Here is a 12,420-nt window from a genome sequence, read left to right on the forward strand (position 1 = left end):
GAGCCGTCCTCCTCTCAGCAGCCTCCCCTGGATCAAATATCACACCATTCTGTCTGTCTGCTGCAGAGAGCAAACCGTCCTCCTCTCAGCAGCCTCCACTGCTGTGGGTGTTCTGTTTGTTCTCCCTGGTCGTTCTTTAGTAAGGAGGGGGCGGGGTCGGGGGGGGGCTGCAGCTAGGGGGGGTGGGACCAGAGCACCAGTTCTAGAATCTATAGACACGCCCACTGATCTGATGGTGGCTGGTGTATGGGTACTGTAGTCGTTGGCCGATCAGTCTGATCCAGCTAGCCAATGGGAGCAGAGCTCATAGCTCCGCGACGATCCCACCCCCTGCTAACAGCCCGCCTCCCGGAGTGACTCAGTCCCAAAACAAAGAAAAAGATAACTTCCTCTTCCTGTTGTTGTTTTCCTTCTCTCCGATTGGCTGTCATGTCGCTCCCCGGCCCCTGATTGGCAGCTCAGTCTCACAAACTTGGACAGTCTTGTAGAAGTCTCTTTTTGGCTGGTGTGTATAAAATCGTCAGCCCCTGCTGGGAACTGGGTATGACCTATATGGTTTTACGCTTGCCCCCTGTCACGATTGGCCGGGCAAATTCCACAAAGTCGTCGATGAGGACAGGCCAAGCTCCTGAGTGGGCAGAAAAGGGTCACATGATTAGCTACATGGTAAGTGATTGGCAGAAATGTTTTAATAGGTGATTGCGCTGTATGGTAGTAGGTAGAAGTCAAGTCCCAATCCCTAACTGATGACTCCAGGTCAGATCTTAGTCATACGCCTAGTGGTTATGGGGGGAGAGGAATCCTGGATCTGAGGTCAGGGTGGACAGGGTGTGGATTAGTGTATGTTTTATTGGTCCTGCAGAAATGTTTGTCTGCGTTTCAAATGGCACCCTAATCCGTATCTAGTGCACTATGGGCCCTGGTCAAAAGTAGAGCACAGGAAAAGGTGCCACTTGGGACCCATCCTTAATAGGTGGTTATATCTCACCTTCCTCGTCGTAGTTGGACATGTCGTCTGCGATCATGTTGCCAAAGTCCAGTAGCAGGTTCCACGTGTCTTTGGGGATCGACCGCTTATGATGCTCCTGCATTAATCACACAGATAGATGACATCAGAGATTATGATGCTCCTGCATTAATCACACAGATAGATGACATCAGAGATTATGATGCTCCTGCATTAATCACACAGATAGATGACATCAGAGATTATGATGCTCCTGCATTAATCACACAGATAGATGACATCAGAGATTATGATGCTCCTGCATTAATCACACAGATAGATGACATCAGACATCAGATTATGATGCTCCTGCATTAATCACACAGATAGATGACATCAGAGATTATGATGCTCCTGCATTAATCACACAGATAGATGACATCAGAGATTATGATGCTCCTGCATTAATCACACAGATAGATGACATCAGAGATTATGATGCTCCTGCATTAATCACACAGATAGATGACATCAGAGATTATGATGCTCCTGCATTAATCACACAGATAGATGACATCAGAGATTATGATGCTCCTGCATTAATCACACAGATAGATGACATCAGAGATTATGATGCTCCTGCATTAATCACACAGATAGATGACATCAGAGATTATGATGCTCCTCCTGCATTAATCACACAGATAGATGACATTATGATGCCTCCTGCATTAATCACACAGATAGATGACATCAGAGATTATGATGCTCCTGCATTAATCACACAGATAGATGACATCAGAGATTATGATGCTCCTGCATTAATCACACAGATAGATGACATCAGAGATTATGATGCTCCTGCATTAATCACACAGATAGATGACATCAGAGATTATGATGCTCCTGCATTAATCACACAGATAGATGACATCAGAGATTATGATGCTCCTCCTGCATTAATCACACAGATAGATGACATCAGAGATTATGATGCTCCTGCATTAATCACACAGATAGATGACATCAGAGATTATGATGCTCCTGCATTAATCACACAGATAGATGACATCAGAGATTATGATGCTCCTGCATTAATCACACAGATAGATGACATCAGAGATTATGATGCTCCTGCATTAATCACACAGATAGATGACATCAGAGATTATGATGCTCCTGCATTAATCACACAGATAGATGACATCAGAGATTATGATGCTCCTGCATTAATCACACAGATAGATGACATCAGAGATTATGACTCCTGATGACATCAGAGATTATGATGCTCCTGCATTATCACACAGATAGATGACATCAGAGATTATGATGCTCCTGCATTAATCACACAGATAGATGACATCAGAGATTATGATGCTCCTGCATTAATCACACAGATAGATGACATCAGAGATTATGATGCTCCTGCATTAATCACACAGATAGATGACATCAGAGATTATGATGCTCCTGCATTAATCACACAGATAGATGACATCAGAGATAGATGATTAATCATCATCAGAGATTATGATGCTCCTGCATTAATCACACAGATAGATGACATCAGAGATTATGATGCTCCTGCATTAATCACACAGATAGATGACATCAGAGATTATGATTATTAATCACACAGATAGATGACATCTTATGATGCTCTGCATTAATCACACAGATAGATGACATCAGAGATTATGATGCTCCTGCATTAATCACACAGATAGATGACATCAGAGATTATGATGCTCCTGATAGATGACATCAGAGAATCACACAGATAGATGACATCAGAGATTATGATTCCTCCTGCATTAATCACACAGATAGATGACATCAGAGATTATGATGCTCCTGCATTAATCACACAGATAGATGACATCAGAGATTATGATGCTCCTGCATTAATCACACAGATAGATGACATCAGAGATTATGATGCTCCTGCATTAATCACACAGATAGATGACATCAGAGATTATGATGCTCCTGCATTAATCACACAGATAGATGACATCAGAGATTATGATGCTCCTGCATTAATCACACAGATAGATGACATCAGAGATTATGATGCTCCTGCATTAATCACACAGATAGATGACATCAGAGATTATGATGCTCCTGCATTAATCACACAGATAGATGACATCAGAGATTATGATGCTCCTGCATTAATCACACAGATAGATGACATCAGAGATTATGATGCTCCTGCATTAATCACACAGATAGATGACATCAGAGATTATGATGCTCCTGCATTAATCACACAGATAGATGACATCAGAGATTATGATGCTCCTGCATTAATCACACAGATAGATGACATCAGAGATTATGATGCTCCTCCTGCATTAATCACACAGATAGATGACATCAGAGATTATGATGCTCCTGCATTAATCACACAGATAGATGACATCAGAGATTATGATGCTCCTGCATTAATCACACAGATAGATGACATCAGAGATTATGATGCTCCTGCATTAATCACACAGATAGATGACATCAGAGATTATGATGCTCCTGCATTAATCACACAGATAGATGACATCAGAGATTATGATGCTCCTGTATTAATCACACAGATAGATGACATCACCAGAGACTATCAACACATGGAGGAAACACCTAGACTCTGTCCAGAGTAGTATATTATTTAGGGAACAGCCATTAATACAGACTGACATCCACTCACCAATAGAAACCTGTTCCAGAGGTCCAGGAACTTGAATCGACCAGTTAGAACCAGGTTCCAGTAGGCCACAGCCATCTCCAGGTCTGATACAGAGAGTAGAGGGGTTAGTAACACCATCAGTAGACTAGTCATCTCCAGGTCTGATATAGAGAGTAGAGGGGTTATTAACACCATCAGTAGACTAGTCATCTCCAGGTCTGATATAGAGAGTAGAGGGGTTAGTAACACCATCAGTAGACTAGTCATCTCCAGGTCTGATATAGAGAGTAGAGGGGTTAGTAACACCATCAGTAGACTAGTCATCTCCAGGTCTGATATAGAGAGTAGAGGGGTTAGTAACACCATCAGTAGACTAGTCATCTCCAGGTCTGATATAGAGAGTAGAGTACGGCCTCGGGAGAGAAGGTTGAGAGACATGCGTCCTCTGAAACACAACCCAACCACACTGCTTCTTGACACAATGCCCACTTAACCTGGAAGCCAGCCGCACCAATGTGTCGGAGGAAACACCATGCACCTGGTGACCGTGTCAGCGTGCACTGCACCCGGCCCGCCACAGGAGTCACTAGAGCGCGATGGGAAATGGACATCCCGGGCCGACCAAACCCTCCCATAACCCAGACGACGCTGGACCTATTGTGTGCTGCCTCATGAGTCTCCCGGTCGCGGCCGGCTGCGACACAGCCTGGGATGGAATCCGGGTCTGTAGTGACGCCTCAACACTGCGATGGAGTGCCTTGGAAAGCTGAGCCACTCGGGAGGGTGTTCTGTTTTTCTGTTGTTTCTATGGAGTCGGAATAGTTTGATAACATAACTGCTGACCTTGGAGTTAGTGTGTGAACGAATGAGAGAGCGACAGAGATAAGGAGAGAGAGAGAGAGAGACAGACAGAGATAAAGAGAGAGAGAGCGACAGAGATAAGAGAGAGAGCGACAGAGATAAAGAAAGAGACAGAGAAAGAGAGAGAGAAAGAAAGAGACAGAAAGAGAGAGAGCGACAGAGAGAGAGAGCGACAGAGATAAAGAGAGCGACAGAGATAAGAGAGAGCGACAGAGATAAAGAGAGCGACAGAGATAAAGAGAGCGACAGAGATAAAGAGAGAGAGCGAGCGACAGAGATAAAGAGAGAGAGAGAGAGAAAAAGAGAGAGCGACAGAGATAATGAGAGAGAGCGCGACAGAGATAAAGAGAGAGAGAGACAGAGATAAAGAGAGAGAGAGAGAGCGACAGAGATAAAGAGAGAGCGACAGAGATAAAGAGAGAGCGACAGAGATAAAGAGAGAGTGACAGAGATAAAGAGAGAGAGAGAGATAGAGAGAGCGACAGAGATAAAGAGAGAGAGAGAGAGCGACAGAGATAAAGAGAGCGACAGAGATAGAGAGAGCGACAGAGATAGAGAGAGAGCGACAGAGATAAAGAGAGATAAAGAGAGCGACAGAGATAGAGAGAGCGACAGAGATAAAGAGAGAGAGAGAGAGAGAGCGACAGAGATAAAGAGAGAGAGAGAGAGCGACAGAGATAGAGAGAGAGAGAGAGAGCGACAGAGATAGAGAGAGCGACAGAGATAGAGAGAGCGACAGAGATAGAGAGAGCGACAGAGATAGAGAGAGCGACAGAGATAAAGAGAGAGAGAGAGAGAGAGCGACAGAGATAAAGAGAGAGAGAGAGAGCGACAGAGATAGAGAGAGAGAGAGAGAGAGAGCGACAGAGATAGAGAGAGCGACAGAGATAGAGAGAGCGACAGAGATAGAGAGAGCGACAGATAAAGAGAGAGAGAGAGAGCGACAGAGATAAAGAGAGAGAGAGCGACAGAGAAAGAGAGAGAGAGAGCGACAGAGATAAAGAGAGAGAGAGAGCGACAGAGATAAAGAGAGAGAGAGAGCGACAGAGATAAAGAGAGAGAGAGAGAGCGACAGAGATAAAGAGAGCGACAGAGATAAAGAGAGAGAGAGAGCGACAGAGAAAGAGAGAGAGAGAGAGCGACAGAGATAGAGAGAGAGCGACAGAGATAAAGAGAGAGAGAGAGAGCGACAGAGATAAAGAGAGAGAGAGAGAGAGCGACAGAGATAAAGAGAGAGAGAGAGCGAGAGAGCGACAGAGATAGAGAGAGCGACAGAGATAAAGAGAGAGAGAGAGAGCGACAGAGATAAAGAGAGAGAGAGAGCGACAGAGATAAAGAGAGAGAGAGAGAGAGCGACAGAGATAAAGAGAGCGACAGAGAGAGCGACAGAGATAAAGAGAGCGACAGAGATAGAGCGAGAGAGCGACAGAGATAGAGAGAGCGACAGAGATAAAGAGAGAGAGAGAGAGCGACAGAGATAAAGAGAGAGAGAGAGAGCGACAGAGAAAGAGAGAGAGAGAGCGACAGAGATAAAGAGAGAGAGAGAGAGCGACAGAGATAGAGAGAGAGAGAGAGCGACAGAGATAGAGAGCGACAGAGATAAAGAGAGAGATAGAGATAACGACAGAGAGAGCGACAGAGAAAAAGAGAGAGAGCGACAGAGAGAGAGAGAGAGAGAGAGAGCGACAGAGATAAAGAGAGAGAGAGAGCGACAGAGATAGAGAGAGCGACAGAGATAAAGAGAGAGAGAGAGAGAGCGACAGAGATAGAGAGCGACAGAGATAAAGAGAGAGAGAGCGACAGAGATAAAGAGAGAGAGAGAGCGACAGAGATAAAGAGAGAGAGAGAGCGACAGAGATAAAGAGAGAGAGAGAGCGACAGAGATAAAGAGAGAGAGAGCGACAGAGATAAAGAGAGAGAGAGCGACAGAGATAAAGAGAGAGAGAGAGCGAGAGAGAGAGAGAGCGACAGAGAGAGAGAGCGACAGAGAGAGAGAGAGCGACAGAGAGAGAGAGAGCGACAGAGATAAAGAGAGAGAGCGACAGAGATAAAGAGAGAGAGCGACAGAGATAAAGAGAGAGAGCGACAGAGATAAAGAGAGAGAGCGACAGAGATAAAGAGAGAGAGAGCGACAGAGATAAAGAGAGAGAGAGCGACAGAGATAAAGAGAGAGAGAGAGCGACAGAGATAAAGAGAGAGAGAGAGAGCGACAGAGATAAAGAGAGAGAGAGAGAGCGACAGAGATAAAGAGAGAGAGAGAGAGCGACAGAGATAGAGAGAGAGAGAGCGACAGAGATAGAGAGAGCGACAGAGATAGAGAGCGACAGAGATAGAGAGAGAGCGAGAGCGACAGAGATAGAGAGAGAGAGAGCGACAGAGATAGAGAGAGAGAGAGCGACAGAGATAGAGAGAGAGCGACAGAGATAAAGAGAGAGAGAGAGCGACAGAGATAGAGAGAGCGACAGAGATAGAGAGAGAGCGACAGAGATAAAGAGAGAGAGAGAGAGACAGAGAGAGAGAGAGAGAGAGAGAGCGACAGAGATAAAGAGAGAGAGAGAGAGACAGAGAAAGAGATTGAGGGGGTGGCATTTAGGCATTTAGGGCCGGGACAATACCAGTATCACCATAGTCGTTAGTATCGTCACATGAAAACAAAACACGTAGCGGATTTAACTTGTTGAGGAAAACAGCCCTGATGTTGGAATCAAACATCATTATGTTGTCATCCAGAGTCACATGTATTTATGACCCAGATATAGAACATGTATTTATGACCCAGATATAGAACATGTATTTATGACCCAGATATAGAACACTATGTCTTAAACACAGCAGGTTATTAAAGGACCAAAGAGTTGTCTGCTTCCTGTTTTCATTTTTGCCACGTGGAAAATGTACTGCGATACTGGTATCATCACAGCCCTAGTGACATTACAGTGTCTGACAGAGTTACAGAGAGAGAGAGACATTACAGTGTCTGACAGAGAGTTATAGAGAGAGAGACATTACAGTGTCTGACAGAGAGTTACAGAGAGAGAGAGAGAGAGAGAGAGACATTACAGTGTCTGACAGAGAGTTACAGAGAGAGAGAGAGACATTACAGTGTCTGACAGAGAGTTACAGAGAGAGAGAGAGAGAGAGAGAGATAGAGAGACATTACAGTGTCTTACAGAGAGTTACAGAGAGAGAGAGAGAGAGACATTACAGTGTCTGACAGAGAGTTACAGAGAGAGAGAGACATTACAGCGTCTGACAGAGAGTTAGAGAGAGAGACATTACAGCGTCTGACAGAGAGTTACAGAGAGAGAGAGAGCCATTACAGTGTCTGACAGAGAGTTACAGAGAGAGAGAGAGCCATTACAGTGTCTGACAGAGAGTTACAGAGAGAGAGAGACATTACAGTGTCTGACAGAGTTACAGAGAGAGAGACATTACAGTGTCTGACAGAGTTACAGAGAGAGAGACATTACAGTGTCTGACAGAGAGAGACATTACAGTGTCTGACAGAGTTACAGAGAGAGAGAGAGACATTACAGTGTCTGACAGAGTTACAGAGAGAGAGACATTACAGTGTCTGACAGAGAGTTACAGAGAGAGAGAGAGACATTACAGTGTCTGACAGAGAGTTACAGAGAGAGAGAGAGAGACATTACAGTGTCTGACAGAGAGTTACAGAGAGAGAGAGAGACATTACAGTGTCTGACAGAGAGAGACATTACAGTGTCTGACAGAGAGAGACATTACAGTGTCTGACAGAGAGTTACAGAGAGAGAGAGAGAGACATTACAGTGTCTGACAGAGTTACAGATAGAGAGAGAGACATTACAGTGTCTGACAGAGTTACAGATAGAGAGAGAGACATTACAGCGTCTGACAGAGAGTTACAGAGAGAGAGACATATTACAGTGTCTGACAGAGAGTTACAGAGAGAGAGACATTACAGTGTCTGACAGAGAGTTACAGAGAGAGAGACATTACAGTGTCTGACAGAGAGTTACAGAGAGAGAGACATTACAGTGTCTGACAGAGAGTTACAGAGAGAGAGACATTACAGTGTCTGACAGAGAGTTACAGAGAGAGAGACATTACAGTGTCTGACAGAGAGTTACAGAGAGAGAGACATTACAGTGTCTGACAGAGAGTTACAGAGAGAGAGAGACATTACAGTGTCTGACAGAGAGAGACATTACAGTGTCTGACAGATAGTTACAGAGAGAGAGACATTACAGTGTCTGACAGAGAGTTACAGAGAGAGAGACATTACAGTGTCTGACAGAGAGTTACAGAGAGAGAGACATTACAGTGTCTGACAGAGTTACAGAGAGAGAGAGACATTACAGTGTCTGACAGAGTTACAGAGAGAGAGAGAGACATTACAGTGTCTGACAGAGAGTTACAGAGAGAGAGAGACATTACAGTGTCTGACAGAGAGTTACAGAGAGAAAGACATTACAGCGTCTGACAGAGAGTTACAGAGAGAGAGAGATAGACATTACAGTGTCTGACAGAGAGTTACAGAGAGAGAGAGACATTAGTGTCTGACAGAGAGTTACAGAGAGAGAGAGAGAGACATTACAGTGTCTGACAGAGTTACAGAGAGAGAGAGAGACATTACAGTGTCTGACAGAGAGTTACAGAGAGAGAGAGAGAGAGAGAGAGAGACATTACAGTGTCTGACAGAGTTACAGAGAGAGACATTACAGTGTCTGACAGAGTTACAGAGAGAGACATTACAGTGTCTGACAGAGTTACAGAGAGAGAGAGACATTACAGTGTCTGACAGAGAGTTACAGAGAGAGAGAGAGACATTACAGTGTCTGACAGAGAGAGAGACATTACAGTGTCTGACAGAGAGTTACAGAGAGAGAGAGAGAGAGAGAGACATTACAGTGTCTGACAGAGAGTTACAGAGAGAGAGAGAGACATTACAGTGTCTGACAGAGAGTTACAGAGAGAGAGAGAGAGAGAGAGACATTACAGTGTCTTACAGAGAGTTACAGAGAGAGAGAGACATTACAGTGTCTGACAGAGAGTTACAGAGAGAGAGAGAGAGACATTACAGTGTCTGACAGAGAGTTACAGAGAGAGAGAGAGAGAGAGACATTACAGTGTCTGACAGAGAGTTACAGAGAGAGAGAGAGACATTACAGCGTCTGACAGAGAGTTAGAGAGAGAGAGAGAGAGACATTACAGCGTCTGACAGAGAGTTACAGAGAGAGAGAGAGAGAGACATTACAGTGTCTGACAGAGAGTTACAGAGAGAGAGAGAGAGACATTACAGCGTCTGACAGAGAGTTACAGAGAGAGAGAGAGAGACATTACAGCGTCTGACAGAGAGTTACAGAGAGAGAGAGAGAGACATTACAGCGTCTGACAGAGAGTTAGAGAGAGAGAGAGAGAGACATTACAGCGTCTGACAGAGAGTTACAGAGAGAGAGAGAGAGACATTACAGCGTCTGACAGAGAGTTACAGAGAGAGAGAGAGATTACAGTGTGGTGAGGTTTGACAAAGGGCCCTACTGTTGTTCCAGGAACTTAGCTGGGTCACCTACTCCGGTCGTCATAACAACACAGACCAGCAGAAACAACAACCAGAACAAAGTGGTCCCATCCAGGGAATCTCCTGGGTGGTGTCTCAAATGGTACCCAGTTCCCTAAATAGTGGACTAGTGGGCCCAGATGGCTCTGGTCAGAAGTAGTGACTATGTAGGGAGTTCCCTAAATAGTGCACTATTGGGCCCAGACGTCTCTGGTCAGAAGTAGTGACTATGCAGGGAGTTCCCTAAATAGTGCACTAGTGGGCCCATAGGGCTCTGGTCAGAAGTAGTGACTATGCAGGGAATAGAGCTCTATTTGGGACCCACCCTGGTCTCTGTTTAGCTTGATAGGTGATCTATCCATAAACCAGTTATTACACAGTAACAGTACACTAACTGTCAGACTCCAGGCCCTCTCCTCAGCATGGCTCACAGAACAGCAGTAGTCCAAATAGAGGCAGAGTTGTGAAGGGGGAGCTCTTCACTTACCTGGAAGGACAAGTCATTGTTTTCCATCTAAAAGACATTCTTCCTGTTTGCTGCCGGGCTGCTACTGACTGAGACAGAACTACATTACACCGCTGATGCCAAACCACCATAGTGATCTACCAATGTTCCCCAGGAGGAATTCAACACCAGGGTTAGGAAAACTACACCAGGGTGATAGACCTTCTCCTCAAACACAGTGCTGGACCAACCAGGGTTTGACTAAACCTCTCTGTCTGGATACAATATTTACCAGAACCTCTGCTCATTCACCAGAACCTCTGTTCATTCACCAGAACCTCTGCTCATTCACCAGAACCTCTGCTCATTCACCAGAACCTCTGCTCATTCACCAGAACCTCTGCTCATTCACCAGAACCTCTGCTCATTCACCAGAACCTCTGCTCATTCACCAGAACCTCTGCTCATTCACCAGAACCTCTGCTCATTCACCAGAACCTCTGCTCATTCACCAGAACCTCTGTTCATTCACCAGAACCTCTGTGCAGAGCTTTTCTCCAGAAAGATATGTAAAATACGTACCTAGTCCCTTCTGTCCAGGGTTCTTGGCGAAGTTGAAGGTGAACTGATAGAAGTCTTTAAACTTGGCCGTGTCTTTGACTTCCTGTTCTAGTCTGGGGAGCAGAGCCTTCAGCTTCTCTGGACTGTCACAGCTAGGGGGAGCACACACACACACACACACACACACACACACACACACACACACACACACACACACACACACACACACACACACACACACACACACACACACACACACACACACACACACACACACACACACACACACACACACACACACACACACTCTTATTGGAGTCCAGCTAATACCTGCCCGACCTCCGTTTCAAAATGTTTAGTTGTCCAATAACAACATTTGCTGTCATTCAAAATGTCCATCCTACTGAGCAGCGAACACGTCTGCGTGGCGCAGAGAGATGACATCACAGAAAGCTAGCTCACCCCAGCTCGGCCATGCCGTCGAGGAACTCCTTCCTGCTGAACTCACACTGTGTGGCGGCACGGAACTTCCAGGCCACCACCAGAACACTCCTACTGGCCGGGTCCAGGGTGAGGTCATCACAGAACTGCTGGATCCCATCGATACCGATCTTATTGTCATCCTGGGGGTCTGGAGAGGAACAACACTGAGACAGGACTACAACACAGAGCTGGTACATTACACATCCTGGGGGTCTGGAGAGGAACAACACAACAACACTGAGACAGGACTACAACACAGAGCTGGTACATTACACACCCTGGGGGTCTGGAGAGGAACAACACAACAACACTGAGACAGGACTACAACACAGAGCTGGTCTATTACACTTCCTGGGGGTCTGGAGAGGAACAACACTGTGACAGGACTACAACACAGAGCTGGTACATTACACATCCTGGGGGTCTGGAGAGGAACAACAACAACACTGAGACAGGACTACAACACAGAGCTGGTACATTACACACCCTGGGGGTCTGGAGAGGAACAACACTGAGACAGGACTACAACACAGAGCTGGTACATTACACATCCTGGGGGTCTGGAGAGGAACAACACTGTGACAGGACTACAACACAGAGCTGGTACATTACACACACACCTCATTAAATGTTTCCTTTGTTCTTCATATACACCCACAGAGCACAGTACACACCTGATCATAACACTCTCCACCTCTCCCCTCTCCAGTATACACCTGATCCTAACACTCTCCACCTCTCTCCTCTCCAGTACACACCTGATCCTAACACTCTCCACCTCTCCCTCTCCAGTACACACCTGATCATAACACTCTCCACCTCTCCCTCTCCAGTACACACCTGATCCTAACACTCTCCCCTCTCCAGTACACACCTGATCATAACACTCTCCCCTCTCC

At 45.6% G+C, this 12,420-nt stretch overlaps 1 protein-coding gene across 4 annotated transcripts in view; it reads right to left on the reverse strand.

Moving 5' to 3' along the window:
- The window catches only part of LOC124024972 (DCN1-like protein 2), an 18,282-nt gene continuing 5,862 nt past the window's right edge, over positions 1–12,420 (reverse strand). For all 4 annotated transcript variants that reach the window (XM_046338680.1, XM_046338677.1, XM_046338676.1 and 1 more), the window contains exons 3-7: positions 11,501–11,669; positions 11,060–11,190; positions 3,654–3,736; positions 989–1,085; positions 1–628 (exon numbers count right to left, since the gene is read on the reverse strand). In XM_046338680.1, the coding sequence (XP_046194636.1) occupies positions 549–628; positions 989–1,085; positions 3,654–3,736; positions 11,060–11,190; positions 11,501–11,669 (560 nt within the window). In that variant the 3' untranslated portion in view covers positions 1–548. The remainder of the gene's footprint in view (positions 629–988; positions 1,086–3,653; positions 3,737–11,059; positions 11,191–11,500; positions 11,670–12,420) is intronic.

Source organism: Oncorhynchus gorbuscha, unplaced genomic scaffold (genome assembly GCF_021184085.1).
Source record: "Oncorhynchus gorbuscha isolate QuinsamMale2020 ecotype Even-year unplaced genomic scaffold, OgorEven_v1.0 Un_scaffold_2101, whole genome shotgun sequence".
Taxonomy (NCBI): domain Eukaryota; kingdom Metazoa; phylum Chordata; class Actinopteri; order Salmoniformes; family Salmonidae; genus Oncorhynchus; species Oncorhynchus gorbuscha.